We start from the raw sequence: 22,546 nt of genomic DNA, 5'->3' as shown, positions 1-22,546 counted from the left end.
GGTGTATAGAGAGCATTTGCAAACAGCGTATGGTATGATTTGCTACTGTTTAATTGTTATCTTTCCCTTCCCTGTTTTCTAGGTTCAGCTAATCCACTATAACCATGAGCTGTACACAAATGTCACAGAAGCTGCAAAGAGTCCTAATGGGTTGGTGGTAGTTTCCATATTTATGAAAGTAAGTATTCAATATTATCAATACCTAATATATAGACAATGGACTTCTTTTCCCATAAGCTGTAAATCTAATTAGACTCCTCATTATACTATAGCAATGCCTAGGGGCTCTGATCTGGAATCCAGAGACAGCATCATCCTAGGAACTGGACACACAGTCTCTACTCCAAAGCATTTACAATGTAATGTAAGGAAAATGAAAAGGGATAAGGGAGGGGGGGGGGAAAATCCTTATATCATAAACATCACTCATAACACTTTAATGGCTATGACAAAAGTTACTAATTTTGCAGATTTGGTCTTTCTTCATGAAATGTTATTCATTCAATTAAAAGTAAATCTCTCCTAGTAGGTTGAGGTCCTGGGAAAGGGGGCATGTTTGCTCTTTGGAGGCATGCTGATATTTCAAAGTCAGCAAAATAAGTTTTTCTCACGATGTTATTTAAAACATCTTAAACTATCAAAATTGAAAGAACATTAAAAGTATAACTCAGTATCTTCCATTTCACAGAGCTAGAAAGACACGTGAATATTTTGCCATATTTTAGTCTCCATCCTGTTGCATTCAAGATGCATAGTTAGGTCTATAAATTACAGTGATCTAGCATTGAACTCAAGACTTAATAGTTTACTCAAACCTCCCTAATTACATTGGAGAAACCTCTTCTCTCATTTTATATGAAGAATGCATTTCCCCCAAAATGTTATTGATATTCTGCCATTATGTATCTCTGTTTCATCAGTCTAAAAAAGCATGTATTCCTGAATAAATGCTTCACGCTGAAATAAATAGCTTTCATCATCAGACCTTACGTATTGGATATCTATTAATTCCCTTTAGTACTCTCTAATCCCATTTCATAAGGTAAAGTTCCTGACAAAGCATTAACCTCAGAATTAAAATATGCATTTCACAGAGTACATTGAATAATTAGATACGATAATTGCCCTTTTATACAGGTCTAATATTTAAAAAAAAAAAAAATTTAGGTTACCTTTTTCATCAAAAATGTGTTGTATTATGACCCAACAAACTGACTTGAATTCGCGCAAAAGGATAAAATTGAAGCAAGCCTTCAAAATGCCCAGCATGCCAATTTTGTCTAAATAATGCAGCACTCATGTACTTGCTGAGTTGCACGCCTCTTGTAATGAGCAACAAAATTTAGTATCTGCCTCACCATATCTTTCTCTAGGCCTCTCTCACTGGCATGAAAAGATGTCTTCTATTTTAAATGTCCAAAGTAGTTAGAAAAACTTCTAAGTGGAGAAGTAACTATCTGAATTTCCACAAAATGGAACCTGAACTGAATTTTCCTGAAGGCTACCTGTCAAACAGAGCTGGATTACAGTTTGTCCAATAGCCCATTTATTTTCCTAAATTTTAATTAAATTTTTTGTGAAGTTTTCCATTTCCAAAATAAATCAATTTCATTCTGGATAAATGCTAGATATCTAACAGCAGCATCCAGTGTCTGATTAAAAAAAACACATCACAGAATAATGGAAAGATAAGTAGGGTATTAGAGGGCTAGCTACAGAGTTACTAAAACATCTCCATAAGAAAATGTGATACTGATTTTGTTGCTAACCAATAATAATTTTGCCATTTGCAGTGCAATAAAATGTCCCATTAAATTATCTTTGATAATCAACAATGATATTGTTGATAAAGCACATACACCCCATACACCACACCACCACCCCCACCAAAAAAAAAACCCAACACAACAACAATGCCTCTAAGCCTTCTATCAATTTTTCCTCTAAATCCTCTTCAGGTATGCTTATGTTAATGTAGACTGAACATTTTATGTGTATGTATATATATCTGTGAGTATACGTGGGTGAAATCTAGGCATTTCATACCTGTATGTAAAACAAAAAGGAAGACAGATTTTATTTGCAATCTAAATAGTCTGCTGCAAGGAAAGTATATTTCTCAATAAACAGAAAAATAATAGAATACTATATGAAAATCCCACCTAATTATATTAACCACCTGCAAATCCCATCCAAGCTGTTGGAGAAGAAACCTGTACTCACACTTGCATTCAGGTATTAATTTCTTTTCATCCTGTTCTCCCATCCCTGGTTTTTTGAATTTATTTTCAGATACCAACTGCCTAACAAGTTTTGTTAGAAAAATACCTAAGTAATTATTTCCTCTTCCCACAACAGTGGGAAAAAAGGCAGAAACAATCTGGAGGAGTGGCAGGAGAGAGAGAATGAGTGTGTGTGTGTGTGTGTACACACAGAACAGCTTCCAGAAAGGAAATGTTTGTGAGAAGATTTTGACATTGTACATTTTCTCTTCTGTAGGTATCTGAATCATCAAATCCATTTCTAAATCGTATGCTTAACAGAGACACCATAACAAGAATAACGTATAAAAGTAAGTTACTTTTAATTTCCTATAGCTAACAGCTGTATGCTTTCACTATCAAATAACGTATTTAGCCATCCACTGAAACAAGAGGCGGTTCATTATGGGCAAAAATTACAAAGTTTGCATTGCCAGCAACTCTGCATGATAAATTTAGGAACCTGAAAAATCTAGTAAGGTCATCAGTTCATCAAATGAATTTTGAACTTCAAAGTCTATTTTATGTTTGAACAAGCAATAAATTAAATTATATTTAACAAATACATATACTGTATTCACACAGAATACTCAGGAGAAACTGCCTACTGTTTGCAATAAAAGTAACAGGCGGAGCAGCCTGGATTATATCAAATCAAGTTATGTCAAGATGGTGCATCATTAACTGTGGATTTAGTATTCATTACTGCTTTCTTTTTGTAGAGAAAAGTTATGACATTTCTATTCAACTATTGCTGCATTTAATGGATATATAAAGAGGTCATTAACATAGCATGTATATTTGTTGTATTCACATTTGGAAAGCCTTTAACTGATAATACTCAATAATTCCATGTTAATATATTGAACTTGTGGAAAACTGGAGCTTGAATGTCAGTGAAAATTAGGCTAGTTCAGAGAAAGTCATGAAAAATACATATATCTCAATGGAACAAATTAAACTTCTTCTTCTGAAAACCTTATTCCCTTCATCAAATTTTCACTTGAATTCCAAGCAGTCAGGCAAACTGAAAAAATAAGGAAAGTATTATAAAACTCAGCCTTTGTTTGTTATTCTGTAAACAATGACTTCACATTTTTCATAAACTTCATTAATTTTGCTTTTGTTTATGAAAGCTGGGAGAGAGTTGTTCGTGATAACTGGAATGAGACTGGTTGTCAGGACTCCAGGATTTGGTTCACAATTCTACTAGGGTTTGCCTCAGTTTACCTCTCCATAAATGAAATATATTGTACTATATACTGTACAACAACATAGTGTTACTTGGAAAACTGCCTCTGAAACTCCAGAGATCTCAAATGTCCATTTAACTCAACAAAAGTCACTGAACTTCAGGTTTATGATGGAAAGGCTTGGATAGATTTCTATACACGTCCCTGAAGTACACAGTCTGATTTCTTTCAATGGACTCCATCTTTTCCCCCTCCCTGCAAAGCCAGGATTGTAAAAAGAAAAAGTGTAGATTTGAGACCAATGTAAAGTGAAAGAACAGACTTTTACCCACTAATTCCTGAACAAGAGAGCACTAGAAAGATTTTGAGTCTTGCCATACAATACAGAATTTGAACAACGAAGCCAAACCAACCCCATTCTGAAGTAGATAGTTCCTTGTCCTCTTCTGTAACACACACTTTTCTTCCCACTGATGGTTCTCTAATTTTACCTTACAGTTAACAAATCTTGTTACAACTTCGGCCCAAATAAGACACCTCTGTTATGATAAAACTCTATTCTCCATGATACCTATAGAAAGGAAGGCGACAGAGGGTTCCCCCTCCGAACATTTTTTCCAGATTGTTCTGTCAGTATGGAGTATCTTCTTCTCTGCATGGAAGAAGCAGGAGATCAGCCCAGTTTTTAAACTGCCTGTCTTGATTTCTTGCAAAAACACAGCAATACTGTTCTGCAAGAGCTTCCTGCCTGCCAGTGCTGCTGCAGCATCCTGGAGACAGGAAATTATCGTTAAGGCTGTATGTGTTTTTTCAGGCTCTTTCACTCCCAAATTACATATTCCTGGCTTCTGTCTAGGGACCAGCCAGAAGGTCTCTGACTACACCACTGAGGAAGCTGCTTTTCCCCACGTACACCCATAGAGACCTGTCAGGTCTCACACACTGAATAAGAGAAGACTCCTGCCTCATTTTTCCCATCACAGCAGCTGTATCTCATGCATTTACATGAGCGTCACAGCCTTTTTTGTACTCTTGGCCCCACATGCTACAATGGCTGACCAGCAGAGCAAAGACTGGACCACCTGTGGTGGCTCAGAGCAGAGGAGAGGCCATGATTAGGGATATACAGCTCCACAGGGCGGGAAGGCACCGGCAGCATCTTTCCCTTGTTGCATGAGTCGGCATGCAACTGTCACCCACACCAGCAGGCAAGCATACCTTCCCAATACAAAATATTTCATTTGTACGCTGCACTTGCAAGCGGGCACTCCTCCTCTCTGGAGTTGACAGCATCCTACAACCTTTCATTGGTTGTTTTGCCTCTTTAGAAGGAAAGTGCAATTCCAATCACACCTAATTTGGGTTTACTAAATGAAATTTCGCATGAAGATGAACACATATCATAGGCTGCAAAATCAATGATTAATGGAACTGTTTTAATTTTTAACCACTGTTATCACCAACAAGTTTATCTGTTAAAATGAAATCCTTGGTAGATACAACGCACATAATATTCTGCAGGGCATTTGGTTACTTACTGTAGTAACAAATATTGACTGGGAATTTTTTAGTGTAAATTGGGAACAAGAAAGTGTTATTGAAAGTAATTTTGCAGTTGTCTTATGTGATGGATTATAGCATCATTGCTGAAAACTAATTTTACCGCTTACATCGTGAGGATTTCTATTCTGCCTTTAGCAGCTGGACTTTTTTAGCTTGTGCTTTAGGGGTCCACTCCTGAAGTCAATACTCAGCAGGCTGCTGACAAAATGGCCAGTCCCAGCGTGCTCAATAGGAGCGTGGAGTGAATGATAAGTGGAGCATAGGTTCAGTCAGCACAGTTAGTAACATAACTAAAGTACTTTTTTTAAAGAACAGCAACAAAATTAAGAGCTATCTATGCTGCTGGATGAAATGTCTGTGGGCAAAATGCATTAAAAGGGGAATTTCTACTCTTAGATATTAATGGCTACAGTGAAGTAAAGTGGACCCCAAGGAATTTTTAAGCAGATTTTAAATGCTTATTTTATTCTGTTATCACAGCCCAAAGAATCTACTGTGAACTAGTTGAAACAAGTGTTCTTTCACACAGGCTTTAGTCAGAAGCTATGTGAATATCTCTAAAGCAAAACTGCTTTAATATTCCTCTTTAAGTATGACATTGGAGGGGCTAAGTTAGCTTTCTTTCAGAACAGTTATGCTACATTAGCTTTCACCCAGTGTTTGCTTAACAGTGGAAAGAAGTAACATTTTAGATTCCCAAAATTCCATATGAAAATTTGGGCTTGTCATTCTTCACCAAAATACCACCACATGTTCAGCTACACAGAAGAGCTGTAAAATTCTGAATTTCCTCAAATTCAATCTTTAGCTATTTTATAGATAATGTACAAGTGAATAAAGTATTCCAATTTTAAGAGATTATCCTGAAAAAGCTTAAGATTCAGATTTCTGGAAATAAGAGACTATTAATTTCGCAAGGTTCATGTTTCAGTGCATTCTCTGAAGCACTGAGCTCTTGCAGCTCCTGTCACAAGCAGTAAAAGCTCAGCAGTCTCAAACCAAGCCCCAAGGGACTAACCTCAGCTATTCAAAATGAGTCTCTGTCAGCCTGGGTTTAAGTCACTTGTGGAGGCTGGTAAATGGAGAAACTCTGTTTCAGGATTAAAAAGCTGAGGATCTCTACATTCCTTACCCTGTAAATCTAATCTAATTAGAGCTGTACTTTTCCTTTTTGGATTATCATGATATGAATTTCAAAATCAAATGGACCTTCCTTCATTCAGTAAATAACATATTCCCTATAAATAATATTGCTTTAAAGAGAACATACATAGAATTTGCTGTGAAAGCAGACCCCACGTCTATGACAAATCTAGGGATAAAAGAAGAGGATTTCTGTCGTTTGCTAAGACAATTGTCAGAGTCAAGGCCTTTATGTAAATGAATATGAAATGTAATGAAAACCAATTTGTATAGAGAAGAGTTCATGAGTTCAGAAATCACCCTAAGGCACAAGCGGATCAAGATAAACAGAATGTGGGCTGTAGGTAGGAATGATGCTGAGAATCTAGTAAATGCTGAATAGGTTTATTACAGGAAGTCTCTTACTGGCAAGAGATCACACATGGTGATTTCGACCATTTTGAACTACATACTTGCAATAAACACAAGACAAGACAGTAAAGTGTTGCAGTCTAGTATTAGTGCAAACCCACTAGTTCTGTTTCAGTTCCAGAATGGGAAACCTTTATCAAGATGTGGTGGGGAAAGGGAAACAGCAGAGCTGTTCATGGGAAAAATGTTGTGATAACCAAATGCTTATTCTGTAGTCTTTTCTCAGGCCATTCTCATGGAGTCATCTGATTTCCTATGGGAATATTACCCATATACAGGCATGAATAAATACTGCTTTTACTTGGCCAAATTCTTTTATTTCATTATTTAATTCAGCCCTATCTTCCCCTTTTCCTGAAGTGATATTTTCCTCCAGTTTCCCATTAATCACACCTGATGGATTTTGACACAGCATAATTCACTGTCTCTCCTTAAACATATTCCAAGTGAAGACGGAGGCAATGAACCAGGTTTGCAGCCACTTCACTGCTGGGTGCTGGCGGGGGAGATGGCCACACGTTTTGTAGGTCCTCAGGATGCACACAAGGTCACCTAAGCAGTTGATCCGAAGCCCAGTAAGGCTAAGGAGAGCATGTCTCCTGATCTTGAGAGCACTGGCATACATCAGGCTTGCCTGAACGAGTAGGAGGACTGTGCCCCACACTGCTACCACGCTGTTACATGCCATATTCCTCCCCCGGAGTGTTATTATGTTCTGGGAATGACTCAACACTCTAAATCCACAGACAGAAGTTAGAAGCCCGTATCAAAATAATGAATTACATTCTCTATTAAAGCAATGAGAGGCAACTCCAAAACCCCCATGATTACCTGTACTAATGCCAGCAGTAAATCTGCTTCTGTATCTTCCATTTGATAAGTAGTCCTATTGTTAATAATCTGTGCACCATTCTGAATACAAATTAGTCAACTAGAATGTGGCACACACAAAACATATATATCATCAATATCCCTCATTTGTATTAATCTTTAGTTAGCTTTCCATCTCCTAGTAAACATTTCAGCGCAAATTCTACCTTGTTTAAATCATTTTAGCCCAAGCAAAGTCAATATGGATGTGACAAAGCAGATTTGGTCCTTAGAGTTTGAAACTATCTATTCTGACTGACTCCGTGCCATTTGGAGCTAACACACCACTCTCCTTGGTTCATAAATAATGAACAGGATGTTCATGTGGGAAAGGGAAAAATGTGTGATGACTCATTGAAAACAGGCACTGGCTTGAAAAAAATGCATTCATTCTCTTCTCGTGTAATTCTAGCAAAATTACCACTGCACTGCAAATAATGTTCTTAATGAATAGCACACAGGTGTATTCAGTCATTTCTAGCTGCTAAGATTTAACAGCATTTTGGCTCTAATACTATAGCAATGGTTTCGCACTTCTGTCTGGAAAATTTTGGGTTTAGAAAGAGTCTGTATCCCAGGCCATGGGCCAGTGAAGGCTGAGCATGTTAAAAAAGGTGACAGTCAGCCACTTACAAGACACTAATAGTACTTTCCCCTCTACTTGAGGATCCAGCTATGTGGCATGGCAATTACCCTGGCTTGAAGTGCAAGAACATGGCAGAAGGCTGTATGTCTGTCAAACTTGAAAGGACATGCCAAGATTATATTTCGTAAAATAACAAACACATTTAAAATATGAAATAACTGTAAGGCACTGGTCAATGTGGTATAAATGTTGCACTCTCACCATGACACTTTAACTGATGCTGTAGCCACTAATATTGCTACCCCAGAAGCCTGTAGCATGTTGACTGCACTATGTCAAAATAAAAAAAGGGCACATTTGCTTTGCCTGTGTTCTTTGATTTTCTGTTGCCCAAGAGAGTAGTCTGCAGCCTTTTTTTTTTTTCCATTATATAGTACGAGACAAGCATTTTGCTCATCTAAGCTTTGTCCTTTAGCTATATGTTAAATTCAAGTTAAATTACTCTTTATAGTTCTTATACACTTCCTTGATTGTTCATATTTCTTTCCTTGGTTCCATTTACAATTTTTTCCCGATGGCCAAGGAACCGTTTATCAGCTTTTAAAAAAAAAAAAAAACCAACAAAAAACCCCCACAAAACCAAAACCTTACAGTGAATGGTACATGAAAAACATCAGAGAATCCATCAGAAATGCCTAAATTATTGACATTGACTTAAAAGATGCATTTTCAACATTTTTCTTTAGTCTGAACAGTATATTCTATTTTATTTGTACTATCTTCCTTGCCTTCAATTAAAATCCATGCCAGTTCATCTTGTGTATTGAAAGGGGAAACACGCCTAAATATGCAGCTTTCCTTGCCCGCATTTTAGCACTCACTCTGCAAATGAACCATATTGAACACACTACATGCAAGTGAAAGCATGCAAAGAGATTTTGCAATATTATGGCTCATAACCAGCCCAGCTTTCTCTGAGATACACGACAGCAGTAGTGTATGAGCAGTAAAGTGTGCATATCCCTGAGTATTTCCTATTAAGGAACTCCTACAGCCTGAGACTTGGCAGGAAAATCTGAGCTCCAGTTTTGACAGCACTGCCAAAAATACTGTAGGGCCAGCATTACACAAGGGAAATAATGCTCACAGTATAGAAAAGGCTGAGGAACTTTCATGAATTTTGAAAGATATAACCATATCTCATTATATTTTGGAACACGTCCACAGAATTCTATTGCAGAGGGACACCTCTAATTCCCAGGGAGACTTACGATTAAAGCAGGGACCCTAGTAAGCTGCTTTCTGGCGTACTTTTTCACCCCAATTTTAGCATTCTGAGTGAGCTCGCACTGCATCCACCCCCACTGTGCACATGAAAGGCCAGCAGGCTTCACTGAACAGCTTTATTATCATGCATTAACCTTAACTTCCTCCTGTGGTAGAAGGGCAATTAAGTTTTAACACTCCTGGCCTTCTCAAGGCTTTGGTGAGTAAAAATTGTTAATCAGTCCAAAATATGGTAAGTCAACATTATCCAAAGACGGCTACGTCTAATCAATAACTGCAACTTCAAGAAGCTTTTAACTTCCGTTCTTAAACGTGATTCAGTTTCACTGTGGATGCTTGTGCTAGACTCACAGAAGGTGTGCACGGGCATCTAAGAGTAGAACTCAACCCAAGCAGGATTAGTGAATTCATGTTACTTGTTCTTGTCCAAACTGCTGGAGCATTCAGAAATGTACGTTCATTACAATTCATATTTTGGTAAAACTGATGATGATGTTCTGGAATAAGGATTGTACATACAAAGGGTGGGATATTTTTTTGTGAAGCTATTGTTTTATCTCAATTGTTTTCCTTCTTTATTCTCCAGATGATGCATACTTACTACAGGGGCTTAATATTGAGGAACTTTATCCAGAGACATCTAGTTTCATTACATATGATGGGTCAATGACAATTCCACCCTGCTATGAAACAGCAAGCTGGATAATAATGAACAAACCTGTCTACATAACAAGGATGCAGGTAAAATTAATTAAAAAATTACTCAATCTAGTATAGGTACAAAAGAATATTTTAAACTTATGTATTTGTAGCTTTACATACAAAATCAGATTCAACCTTTTGCTGTAGGGATCTCTGCCTGCAATTTATACAGTTTACAAAAGCATTGAAGAGTTTTTTGCCAAAATAAAAATATTAACTATTTAGAGCTCCTTAAGTATCTATACACACACATATGTACTTTGAGGTGGGCCCTACTTTCAGTGAGGGTTTGAACCAAAAGGTTTCCAGCGGTCTCTTCCAAACTAAGTTATTCTATGATTCTGTGAATAGATATATGGGGATTCTAAGACAAATATAGCAGCGTTGTACAAAAATAACTGAGGTTATTAAGTATAACAGAGGTCATTCTTAGGTCAGAAAGAAACAGACAAATTGTGAGTGACAGTTATGGCCATTTAAATACACATCAATGTGACAAAGATCCCATATATGGGACCTTCTTGAAAAAAATCAGCTAGTGCTTTCTGGTATAGAATAAGATGACAGGATAGACATTACAAATATCTTCAGGAAAATCAGACTGAAAAATTGAAGTCCCTATTAGAAAGAAGCAGGATAAATTACTCAAAAGAAAACACAATTTCATAGTCAAAATTATGCTGTTGAGGAAGCAGACCAGTGGAAAAGCCATAAAGGCTACGTTTCTGTGCTTGACTCACAATCCAAGGCCTAACATCAGAAAACAACAAATTTAACACCAATTGCAGTCTTCTCCAGAGCTTCCATCAGTTTGTTGCCTATGGAGCCATGAGCTGAACTAAAACCTATTCTCTTGTGTACTAGAATCCCAAAGGAATACTTGAACCACTATCTGCCTGTCCCAAGCATGCAGCAGAGCAATCTGGCTTGAGAAATGAAGTGAGGAATGATAAAACAACCCTAAATATTATTTTGGGATTTAAAAATCATATTAACATTGTAAATAAGATGACTTTAAAAAGCCTGAGGAGATGTTTTATCTTTGTGATATTCCTTCTGTCCAATTTTGTCTAGATGCAGAGAAAGCACTTTGTTTCTTTTCTAAATGGGTAATGTGAGAGAATGACACAGCTGAGCACAGGCAGACATACTGTACATTCTGAACTTTTCAAGCAGGAGACCTGAGCATTTTCATACAAGCAACATTTTTAGTTACAACATTAACGTACAAACAAGGTTTAGAATATTTCTGGAGTCTACGCTAGTACCTATGGGTTATAATCTCATGATACTTGCTCCTTGTCACACTTTACTGGTTAGTTACATCCTCCGCTATTAGTACTGCAAATTGATTTCATGGAATACTTACTAATTACATTGTGTACTCAGACTGAAAAAGTAATGCACAAGTTTTCCCTGGAAGCTGGTAAAGATTTTCCGTATGTAAAACCCAGCTACTAGATTTCCCCATTTAAGCATTCAATGCCACAACCAAACCTCTTAAATTGTACACTGGCATGGAAAATATTTTCTTTTTATATTTTTTCCAACCAAAATATTTTGAGGGTTTCTGATATACAAAATGTAGTGCTTTTTTTTTTCTCCCTCTCTCTCTAGTTTCCTATACAAAGTTTGAAAGGTTTTGGTTGACTTTAACCAATTAACATGCTTGCAGCACAGTTGCATAAGAACATCATAAGAACCATTGTGTCTGCTTGTATTTTGCATCCAACCACTGCTGGGCGCACTGAAAATCCTGGATGATTCAGTAATTCCCTCTCTGCTGATCCGTAAAACCATCTCAAAAGAAGGCCAGAGTCTACCAGAAGAACACTACAGACACAGTACAGACAGTATCAAGACAGACCTGTCAATGGAGAGAGGGTTTCACTTTTTAACATCATTAATTTCTTGACTTCAGCAGCATGACTCTGTCAGTTATCCTTTCCATCCTGACTGGGCATACCTGATTCTTGCATACCATCATCCAAAACTGTGTCTTCTCAACTGGAAGCTACACTAATAGCTACAAAACCTAGGAAATTAGCTCTTGTCATTCATCAGGTTCATTTTCTCTGCACCAGCTGCTGCCATACAGTACTCTGGATTCCATTTGTTTCCTGATCAGCCAAGGACACCTCATACCATTTTCGTTTACTCCACACAAAACTAGTTACTTTCGTTTAAAATGGGGCTCAGAAACAGAGGACCACAGAAGGAACAGTTTTACCTCAAGTTAACTCTTTTAACCCACCTCTGACTACAAATCACTGAAATTCTGTTTAACGTTCACGTTTATTAAGTAGTCTATTTAATAGTGTTGTATGTTGTTTACTTACAGGAAAGACCAGTACTAAAAATCCTTGTTTTGTATTTTGTATAGATGCATTCTTTACGACTGCTAAGCCAGAATCAGCCATCACAGATATTTCTGAGCATGAGCGACAATTTCAGACCAGTCCAGCCTCTCAACAATCGATGTATCCGAACTAATATCAACTTTAGTTTACAGGGAAAAGATTGTCCAAACAATAGAGCACAGAAACTACAGTATAGAGGTACGTTCTACCTCCAGAATAATCCTTTCTATGCTTACACTGAGCTCTTTTCTTTGAGAAACCCAAGTGCATAATAAAGCATACAAATAAAAACAGATGAAACTCCAGATGTGGGGGACTAATGGTATGAGTCAAACATTACATATTTGAAATGGATGAGGAAACTTGCCCAGAAACATGCAGGAAAAGCATGACTAAAAACAGTCTGGGACATCTAATATTTTTTTAAAAGCAGATAGGACAGGCCTTCAGTTTTCTAGCCTCATTTTAAAGTCTTCTCACCTTACAAAGTGCATTTTGCTCTGTTTTACCCACCTTGGAAAGAAAAAGGGGGATGAGCTAGTCTTGATGACAGCTGATCTCAAACAAAAGAATAAATTTCACTTTGGAGGTGCACCGCCATAACAAACACCCAAATTGGAAAGTTTTGTATTATGCAATGGCTATTAAACAAATGAACCAAGCTGGTCTCCTGCTGGTAGAGTCCTACACTGCCACAGCTGGGGGCTCACAACTGAGCTGTAATGTGTCTGACACATCTTTTAGCCTATGCACACACAGTTATATTACCTGCAATAATGGTGTAAAAGTACCTTCTTACCAATAATATTATGATTATGAAGGAGTACTACTGAAGGGTGGAAAAGAAAGCACATTTTCAGCAACAAGGCTGATGACTGAATTGCAATACTTCAAAGAAACAGTCATTCAGACTTAATTCTTTCCCAGAAAGGGGAGGAAACTGAACCTCCTGACTTTTTCAAGACAGTTTGTTTAAGTGCCTAATACAGTGTTAAATCCAGCCAGTTTCATATTTGGAGTTTATTAAAGCATAATTGTTTTTGTTTTGTTTCTCTTTCCTTTCAGTAAATGAATGGCTCCTCAAGTAAGAAAGACAGAGCAGGCAGAACCCATAACCTCAGTGGAATACTACTACTGTGAATTGACATAATCTAGAATGCACCCAACCTCACTCTCTTTGGGTTCGCGACAGCATGTGCAAACGTGCTGTAGGAAAAGAGCTGCCATGTTGGAAACTCAACTAAAAATTCATTCATATGATTGGTGGTAATTTAAAAAAAGTAAAAAGACAGCATTACAGTAAATGTGATTACAATTTTGATACAGTTTTCCTGAACTAATTTAGCTTCACAAAGAAAGACTTTTCAGCCTTTGTACATAAGAAATTCTTCCTCTTTTCCCCCCTCCCTCAAATTAAAAACAAAACAAAAAAAAAAACAAAAAAAAAAAAAAGAAAGAAAAAAGGTGGCTCGGTACAGCATCAAAGTGGAGTTGTGTTCTGTGTGCCAAGTAATCCTTGGAAAGCTCTCATTATTTCACTATCATTAATGGATACTGACGAGACAGAACAAGAAGACTGTAGAGGAGACTTATTTCTAGGTTATGATCTTTCTGTTCATTTAATTAAAAAAGGGACAGACTTTGAGAGATAAGTATTGTAAATATATCACTGCAGAATATAAAGGAAATTGAAATATTTCCCTCTTTGTCACATATCTGTAGTAGGATTTGCCAAAATCAGAATTGATCCATTTTCTGTTTCTTGTTTTACAACAGGTCATAATGTTGTGTTGGTTACTATTAACAACTCAATAAATGTGTTTAACAAATTAATTTAGTAAACTTGCTTTGATTTATTTTTTCCTTTCTGAAATAATATGCCTCTACTACTTGTGGCTGCATTATTTGTGTTTTTCTTTTTTTTTTTTCTTTTTTTCTTTTCCATTTTTTTTACTTCATTTATTTGTTTGCAGCCAATTTAAGTGAGTTAATGGCAATTGGGAATGCACTTAAAGCTAGTATAACTTTAACTCCACTTTATGGTCCATCATTAATAGGAGCTGGACTCAGAAGCAGAAAGCAGTTGAAACATATCTCAGTTTAAAATTGCCATTTTCCCTGCTGAATCCATTATTGGGACAAACATTCAATCCTGTAAATTGGTGGTGGAAAGGGATATCTTTTCTTTACAGATAAAGCAGGAGCTGACCAAGTAAAAGCGAATGCCTTTTTTCTTGTTTATAATGGTCATTCACTGTGTTTGGTTACTGTCAAGAACTCAATAAATGTGTTTAACAAGTTCACATAGCGCATGTTTGACCTTCTTGCACATTAAGGGATTTTTTTTTTCCTTCTTCTTTTTTTATCTGGAGAGAGGGCAGGCCTATGCTATTCCATTCCTAATGCTCACTTTATAACCCACAACATGTTGAAGTTCACAGAAAATAAGATGCACCTAGAAAGTACCACGCCTGACCAATGAATTGCTTATACCAAATGGAAAAATAGGCACTACAAGAAGTGTGAGGGAACTGAACCACTGTAAAGAAGTTATAGATGTTGCAGGCCAACTAGCTTTAACATGACAAACACATTATTTCATCTTTGGCTGCAGAGAACAGTGCAGGTAGCATCAGACAGGAAACTCTTGAGTATGTTGCAGACAGCGGTTTGGAAAGACTGCGACTGGTGTGGTTTCATCTGTGACATGAAAGGGAAAGTTATCAGGAAAGTGAAAACATGCACAGCCTGGCATTCAGGGGACTCTCAAAGTAGGTACATGGGTGTAGACGGAACTCCATAAGGAGCCTAAAGTTGTCAACAATTCAGTTGCTCAGTGAAAGGTGCAGAGCAATCACTAGTGAAAGAGGGGAGGTTGGCCCAAATGGGCCGTGACACAGTGAGGCTGTATTTGTAGCAGGGTTCTGGGCTGATGACCCTGGCCCAGGATCCTATTAGCACATATATAGTACCTGATCCTTAAGTTATTTCATTGTGAGCATTTCAAATGACTTCCATATACCAGCTTAACACCGTGCAGTAATCGGAAAAATCCACAACACAACCACAGAAATGTCACACAGTGACTATTACACTGTAGATTAATACTATCAAATTCTGCAGCTGAAAGAAAGCAAAATTATCACCTTAGATTTACCTAGCTAAGAAAAAATGAAAAACAACACAAGTCACACACATTTAGTATTTTTGAGTTGCCATAGTGATCTATAACTTTTAAACTTGTGGTGTTGGGATTGTTTCCACTACTTGTGGGTGGCTTGAGTTTTTTGAAGCTTCTCCTAGGATTGTTAAGGTTGTAGAGTAAAGTTACTGAAAGCACAGAGTCCACAATGCTTCAATCTGTAGTTTTGGACAAATATCTGGCAGTTGTTGATCCAAGTCTGTCAGTGACAGAAGGTAGGGAAGATAAGCCAGGCCTCCATTATAAAACTTTTAATAAGTAATAAAACCTATTTTCTATTTTACTGAAAGCTGATTGAAGGGATTTAAGAGGAGGAAGAGATATGATAGAAGGGACTAGTCCTAGGAAGGAGTCATGCTGTGCTTTGGATTAGGTGAGGCTGCAATATAGAAGCCCTGCAAATAGAGAAATGAAGCAATCATACTGGGACACCACAAATATATTTGTCAACATTTCCAACTCCATTTTGTGAACTAATGAACTCCATCTTGCCATAATTTGTTTAGGTTTTTTTTTTAATAATAGATTGCAGTAGAAATAGACCAAATGAAAGCTTAGAATTAAATGTCTTGCACATTCCTCACATTTCAGTAGTGCTCAAATCTAGACATCTAGCTCCAGTTTTTCAGATCAGGCACATATCTCTGTGCCAAGAGACACTGAGCATCCAAAGAAAGCCACACCTTATCACAAAGCCTTTAAGCAAAACCATAAAGTTTCCGTATCAAACAGCTGGCACAGAGACAATCTTCCCATGTTCAGAGTCTATGCAGCACGGCAACATGTGCACATAGTAATCCCTCCACCTTGAGTGCTTTCTGTCCACAATGCTCACCAGGAGTCTGTACATGGAGCTCAGTACTCAGCACTTTGTAGTAAGAGCTGAATTTGTGGCCTTGATACCATCCCTGCCCAAGCCATTCAGATTATGAGTGAGATTCTTTGCTTGTGATAAGGCCCAGTACAGGCATGAGCTACCTGGCAGGGAATATAAACCTGGCAGCAGTCCCCAATGAACAATCAACACCACAGGCAGGACGAGGTTGCCATGCCATGATGATAACAGACATTAAGAACCTAATACTGAGAGGAAAGGCTTAGATTTGATCTTCTGCTATCATGGTTAAGAATATGCTATCAAACCAGGTACCAAACTTAGCAAGCTCATTTGATGATAAAAAGCATAAGAAAATTCAAATTTACAGTACTGTAAAAGCCTCTGTTTCACACAGTATTCAAAAAAAGTGTAATAGCCAAATTTTATAAGCTCAGTTTCTCCTTTAATCAAAGGGAAAAATAATTTCTATACAGAAAATAAGAACTAAATAGCATCTGTGGGATGAAGGCAGAAAGCAAAGACCTTCAGCATAATTGTACCTATAGATACCATGCATTCCTATCCTTTCCACCATTGTGTTCCCACCTTGAAAGCTGAACCAGCAAGCAAACATCTCAAGGATTTGCCTAGAAGCTTGGATATTTTATTATGAAACAAACTCCTATGAATCAAAAACCATCCTTTCTCACTATTTAAAACCTCTCACTTTTCTATAACGTATATACTCTGAAAGAAGAGGGGGCAAGGGAAATGGTGCTGAAAAACCGAGACCTGAGATCAAGGCACTGGCAGCCTCCAGCAAGGCTGGGAACAATTACACTTGAAAGCGTGCAAGGCTGTACTCCCCTTTACTCATCCAGAAACTCAAACTCAGACAAGCAACTCAATCAAAAAGGTAAGTTGGCCAACAAAGATCAGAAGAACTTAAAAATCACCCAAATTCATGGTTTTATGAATAGCACTGCTTGCTCTGAGTGTCCATACACTGTTCCATGCCTTGGCCCTAAGAAATGTCAACAATAACTGCTGCTCATATGACATTAGTTTGTTAGGCACCTGAGAGGTGGGGGCCTGGTGGAAATGGGCTGCCAGCAGCCAACATCATTTTAAGTACTTTGCATCCAATGGTGTTTCAATCTGTAGGACTTTTCAAAACATTTGTTATAAAACAAAGAAAAAAAACCCCTAGGATAATACTTCAGAATCCTTCCTGCTTCTGACAGACCCTGCATTTACTCTCCCCATTTTGTTTTTATGGGGGTTTCACGCCTTGCTACTTCCAACACTAGCCTTCCCTTTCAAAATTATAAGCAGCTTTGAGCAACGCAATAAAGGCTTACCCCACAGAAACACAATACTGCCATAAAAATACAAGAGTTGGTGAGTCTCTTGATATTAACTGTTGCTGGAATCAATATATTTCAGCTGCCATTAAAAAGTTTAAAATAATGATACAAAAAGAGCTGCTACATCTATTAATTGGTGAAGACAAGCTGGAAAGCAGGATATGATTGCACCCAAAAGGCCAAGACCAGAAAGCAGACAAAACCCCTCCAACATTTAAGGTATTCCTCGTGATCTTTAATATTAAGGAGGAGGGGTGTTTAATTTTTTTCTTTTATTTTTTTAAAGTACTCAGGGTTAATAATAGTGAAATTCCATCACGGTCTGAAAATAAAGCTGAAACTTTCCTTAGCTGCTGCTTTCAGGAGCTGAATCTTCCCCAAAAGTCAAGAACTGAAGGGAAAACTGTAACTGATCAGTATATTTTATTGCAAACACCAGAAATGCAGCAAAAAGGCAGATGTCTTGCATGTTCTGCTGTACATCTCAAAGCTTTAGAACTGGACACTACCCAAAAAATCCCAGATGTTTGGTTCCTATACTCAAAACAGTATAAATTTTTCAGAGAGATCAGCCATAACTGCTCTGTGTTTTGACTGTTTTTTTTTTTATTAGATTTTATTCCCCAGATGTAATGGCTGACAAAGCATAGAGAGTTTGCTGTAAGAAACACTGATTTAGTAGCAAATGGCTTACCGCAGTTCTCAACAGCATACCGTAAAATTATTCAAGGAGTCTGTTTGCACGGTAAAGAACAAGAACCATTTATAACATGAAACGTAATGCAGGCAAACACTTTCTGTTTCCTACAGTGTCAGGCTTCTATTCTAATAACTAAAGATGTGTCAAACACATACTCAGAGCAGAAAATGAAAAACAGGATAATAAATCTTCTAAGGACGGGAAAATAACCCTTAGTATTTAAATAGAGAAAAAAGTCCTTAGAAGAAGTATTAGAAAAATAGAAAGAAAAGGAAAAAAAAATCGACACAGTTTATGAATTCAGGCAGATGCTCCCACCCTGTAAGGGAAGAAAGAGCGAGAGTCAAAAGTAAATCTAAAGTGGAACGAAGTTACAGCTGAAAAATACTACAGTCACCCCAGAACAAAGGTTAAGGCTATGAACTTCAGTCTTGGGTGGCTATTCCCAGCATAAGGAGACAGTCAACAGCTAGCAAAGAGATCTCATTCTCTGAGACATTCAGGTATTTGCATCCAGGGCGTATGTTCAAATGCACAACTGTAGTGGTTTTGCTTGATCAAGGGAAAGCAATGCTGAGTCACTTTCAGAATGTCCTTCCTGATTCCTTGACCCCATTCTGGATGTGCCTCCTCAACCCTGTATCAGGTGATTTTGTTATCCTATCTCTAGGGCTCTGCAAAGAAATCACAGTCTGCCAGAAATACCTCATGCTTTGCTTCGCTTACTGTCCTGCTGCACACCTATGCTTTGGTTGAGACTACCTGGAATTCAGCCTATGCAAAGCTGATGGCTGAAGTGCAAAGCAGACCTCACTCTTTATATTACAACGGTGGTAGGATTAGCTGAGGAAAAGAGAGGGCAAAACACAAATCATGAAGAAAGATTTAATTATGAGCCACTGTAAATATGGTTGTTGCACCCTGACTCACCTGCACATAGAACGGGCTGCTGACAGTGCCTCATCTCCAAACTACTCCCAAGTGCCAGGATTCAGAACACTCCACATTTTTAGATGGTTCAAGGTTTATTCCTGCTATTTTTGTTCCACCTTAGTGGTGTTAGCACTTCAGACTTATGGCCTAAAAGACTCTTGGATAACTGCCAGATTTAACTTGCAAGATGAGGAAGTGATTGTAAACTATACATGGTGAAGAGGTGAGAACGTCTCAAAAGGATGAGGAAACACTACATTAATATTCAAATATGTGATTAAAATCTTATGAAGGTATGTTAAGACAACATAGAAAGTCATAAGCATAATGGCAGAAAACAGAATTCGGGAGAATCACACGGAGAAAAGATCGATCTTTTCCCTCTATCCTGAATTTTTCCCTTAATGATACAATAATAGAGCAGCAAGCGGATGTCAGCTTTCTGCCTTCTTTCCGGCATAATTTAGAATTTGACAGCAATACGAATAATAGTGACATTTTCAGACATTCAGGCTGAGGCCATACTGGAGGCCTCATTCATTAAACATTTATTTGTATCTGTGTTCTATGAGCTGCAGAAAAATTTACAGAAATGGAACTCCATTGACAAACATTTCATCCAAATGCTGTCCGCATTCCTCCAACACAGATGGCCAGCTGAAATGCTTGCATTAAAAACTAAATCACTGAAACTCTGCCACAGGGTAAGCAGTGGCAAGAGGGATTGTTCTATGTGGTCTCTCCTTAAAGCATGTGAACTAACTAAAGCAAACATCCCCTTTTGAGATCTTAAATCACCTAGCCCAAATTACAGACCAACAGGACTTCGGCTCTTAACAGTCTTGAGGAATCCCAGCATAATTCAGAATACAAATGATGAAGCGGGTACAGAATAATTCCAGCCTTCAAATTACGGGAATCGACTCTTCCCCTGCCTCCTTCCACGTCACTTGTCTTACATACAAATAGAGACAATTTCTTCATAGAGGACATACTTTCCTGCAAGCACAGGAAACGCCAGAGGACATAGTTGTTACCCTAGGTAAGATTTCTGTAAGGACTCTAAATGATCTGAACTGAAACATTAATGTGGCTCTGCCTTTTGGTGGGCTGATACAGCCAAGAGGGGAGGGGAAAAAAAAAAAAAAAGGCAGCTGAAATGCACCCAGTCTTCTAATAAACAGGTTATTTCTACTGAAGACCTACCATTCAACTCTGTCTCTGTTTTTTCACCACACTGTGCCGGGGAGGCAATGCATGAAGGTTTCAATGGCATTTGGGGTACAGCTTCGCTGTGGATGTACAGCCCTGGTGCTGGCTTTCAGCCCAGAGCCCACCTGCCTCCTTCCTCCCCCTGTGTCATTCTTCTTGCTCTGGCAGCTCAGCCAGCTCTTCAGATTATTAGTGTGTCTTTCAGACTCTTCTATTCCCATGTACTTGCCATGCACAGCAAGATAATTATTCCCAGGGCAGGGATATAATTTTCCCACCAATCATTTGGAGCCCTGTTTTCTCATACTCTGTTTAAAAAATAATTAGCCCTATCTTTTAAAAATAAAAACTCTAAACTAGATAAAAGAGCTTGGCTCATAAAGCAGTTACAGCACTGTCTGGATTTCCACTGCACATGCGAATAGCGGCTACCTTCAAGCTAAGGGCAAAATGCAAGCTCAATTCTCTGAGCAAGGATTCATATCGTTACATGGCAAGCTAGCAGCCGACCCTTGTGCCTGGCATTCAGGATTGTTATGCTTTTGTATGAGTTACATGTCACAGGAGGCTCATCTGCACAGACCAGTGCCTGAGGCTGCAAGCCTGAAAGGAAGCAAGTCTCCAGCAGCCTGACTGCATGGCCCACAGAAACACATCAAAAAGCTGATATATGGATATGCTGTTGTGATTCACCATGTTGCTACACTACAAATCAAGCAAAACAACAGAGATCACACCGACTGCTATTATCAGGGCACAACACTAGGAATACATGGCGGGCCTTTTGCTTCCCTGCCTCCGTGCCTCGATACGTCCATGCTAGTCTTCATCACACGAATTTCAATTTCAGCTAGATCAGAGAGCAAAATACATAAGCTAGTTACTACTATCCTGTCCTACTGCCTGCACCTAAAATAGGAATTAGGGACAAGCAAGTATCAGGAGCAAACAAATCCGCTTGGCCTTCCTTCCCTCTGTCATAGTGTTTATATACATGTATCAATTTTGGTTTCCAACACAGAAGTATTTCTGCAAACGTAGAGACTACATATTCTATTTTGATATATGATTTTCATTCACAAGCAGTGCGCACAGCCGTGTAAACAAAAGACATGGGAAATCTGGGACCTAGTTCAAGGTTAGAGAAATTGTACTCTCTACTAACAAAAGTGTTTGCGCTCTATTTACATCTACTTGATGCTGCACTGTGATTTGCAAAGGATTGTGATCTTGCTACCCACATAAAATGGATGAGAAAGGAAACAACTATCTTCAAGGCAGGAATGAGGCTAGGTTGTTTAGACTATAACAGCTTGCTTTTTTATAATATTTGTTTGCATGGCTACTGTGAGCGTTTTTTTATGTTTTATTACCTCTTCAATTTTAATATCTCAGAATAATAGTATCAAGTTCTTTTTCCTCATATTTGTTATTTATTTGCAGTATTATAATAAATTTTCACACGTTAATTAGGAAGTTGCTTGTTTGGGGCGTTTAGGGGAAGAATGTGTCCTATAAAAATGATATTAAGGTTCCTTACATAAAGGATTCTTCAAAGTTAGGCTGTACAGAAGAAGGTAATATATTTGATATCACCTTCATGCTTCCCAATGCCAAAAACACTGAAAGAGACAAACACAAAACAAAGAAACTTCTCCAAACTTTACAGCCTTAAAATATATTTTCTTTTAATAGAATTTACCCTTATTTGATTTACAAAACAGAGCACAGGAATAATGTTCTCTGCAAGCAGCTCCATAAATATTGTGAAATGACTAACAAGAGACACGCAGCAATGGAATCTAGTTGCTTTTATAGTCTAGGATTTGTCACTGTGAATCAGAAGGTATTGTGAAAGGGTAGTAAAGTTTGGTGAGTGATTGTGACAGGCTGGAGCTTAGCAAGGTAAGCAACCCCTTTGCATTTCAGGAGTGGGCAT

At 37.9% G+C, this 22,546-nt stretch overlaps 1 protein-coding gene across 1 annotated transcript in view; it reads left to right on the top strand.

Annotated features, from left to right (window-relative positions):
* CA10 (carbonic anhydrase 10) overlaps positions 1 to 13,636 on the top strand; it is a 209,991-nt gene extending 196,355 nt beyond the window's left edge. Inside the window, exons 5-9 of the mRNA XM_075518919.1 lie at positions 83 to 178; positions 2,500 to 2,572; positions 9,901 to 10,055; positions 12,400 to 12,574; positions 13,442 to 13,636. Of these exons, the coding sequence (XP_075375034.1) occupies positions 83 to 178; positions 2,500 to 2,572; positions 9,901 to 10,055; positions 12,400 to 12,574; positions 13,442 to 13,464 (522 nt within the window). The 3' untranslated portion in view covers positions 13,465 to 13,636. The remainder of the gene's footprint in view (positions 1 to 82; positions 179 to 2,499; positions 2,573 to 9,900; positions 10,056 to 12,399; positions 12,575 to 13,441) is intronic.
* The last annotated feature ends 8,910 nt before the right edge of the window (positions 13,637 to 22,546 follow it).

Source organism: Mycteria americana, chromosome 16, assembly GCF_035582795.1.
Source record: "Mycteria americana isolate JAX WOST 10 ecotype Jacksonville Zoo and Gardens chromosome 16, USCA_MyAme_1.0, whole genome shotgun sequence".
In the NCBI taxonomy this organism is placed as follows: domain Eukaryota; kingdom Metazoa; phylum Chordata; class Aves; order Ciconiiformes; family Ciconiidae; genus Mycteria; species Mycteria americana.
The sequence above is the reverse complement of the archived record's forward strand: the minus strand, read 5'-3'. Positions and strand labels throughout refer to the sequence as shown.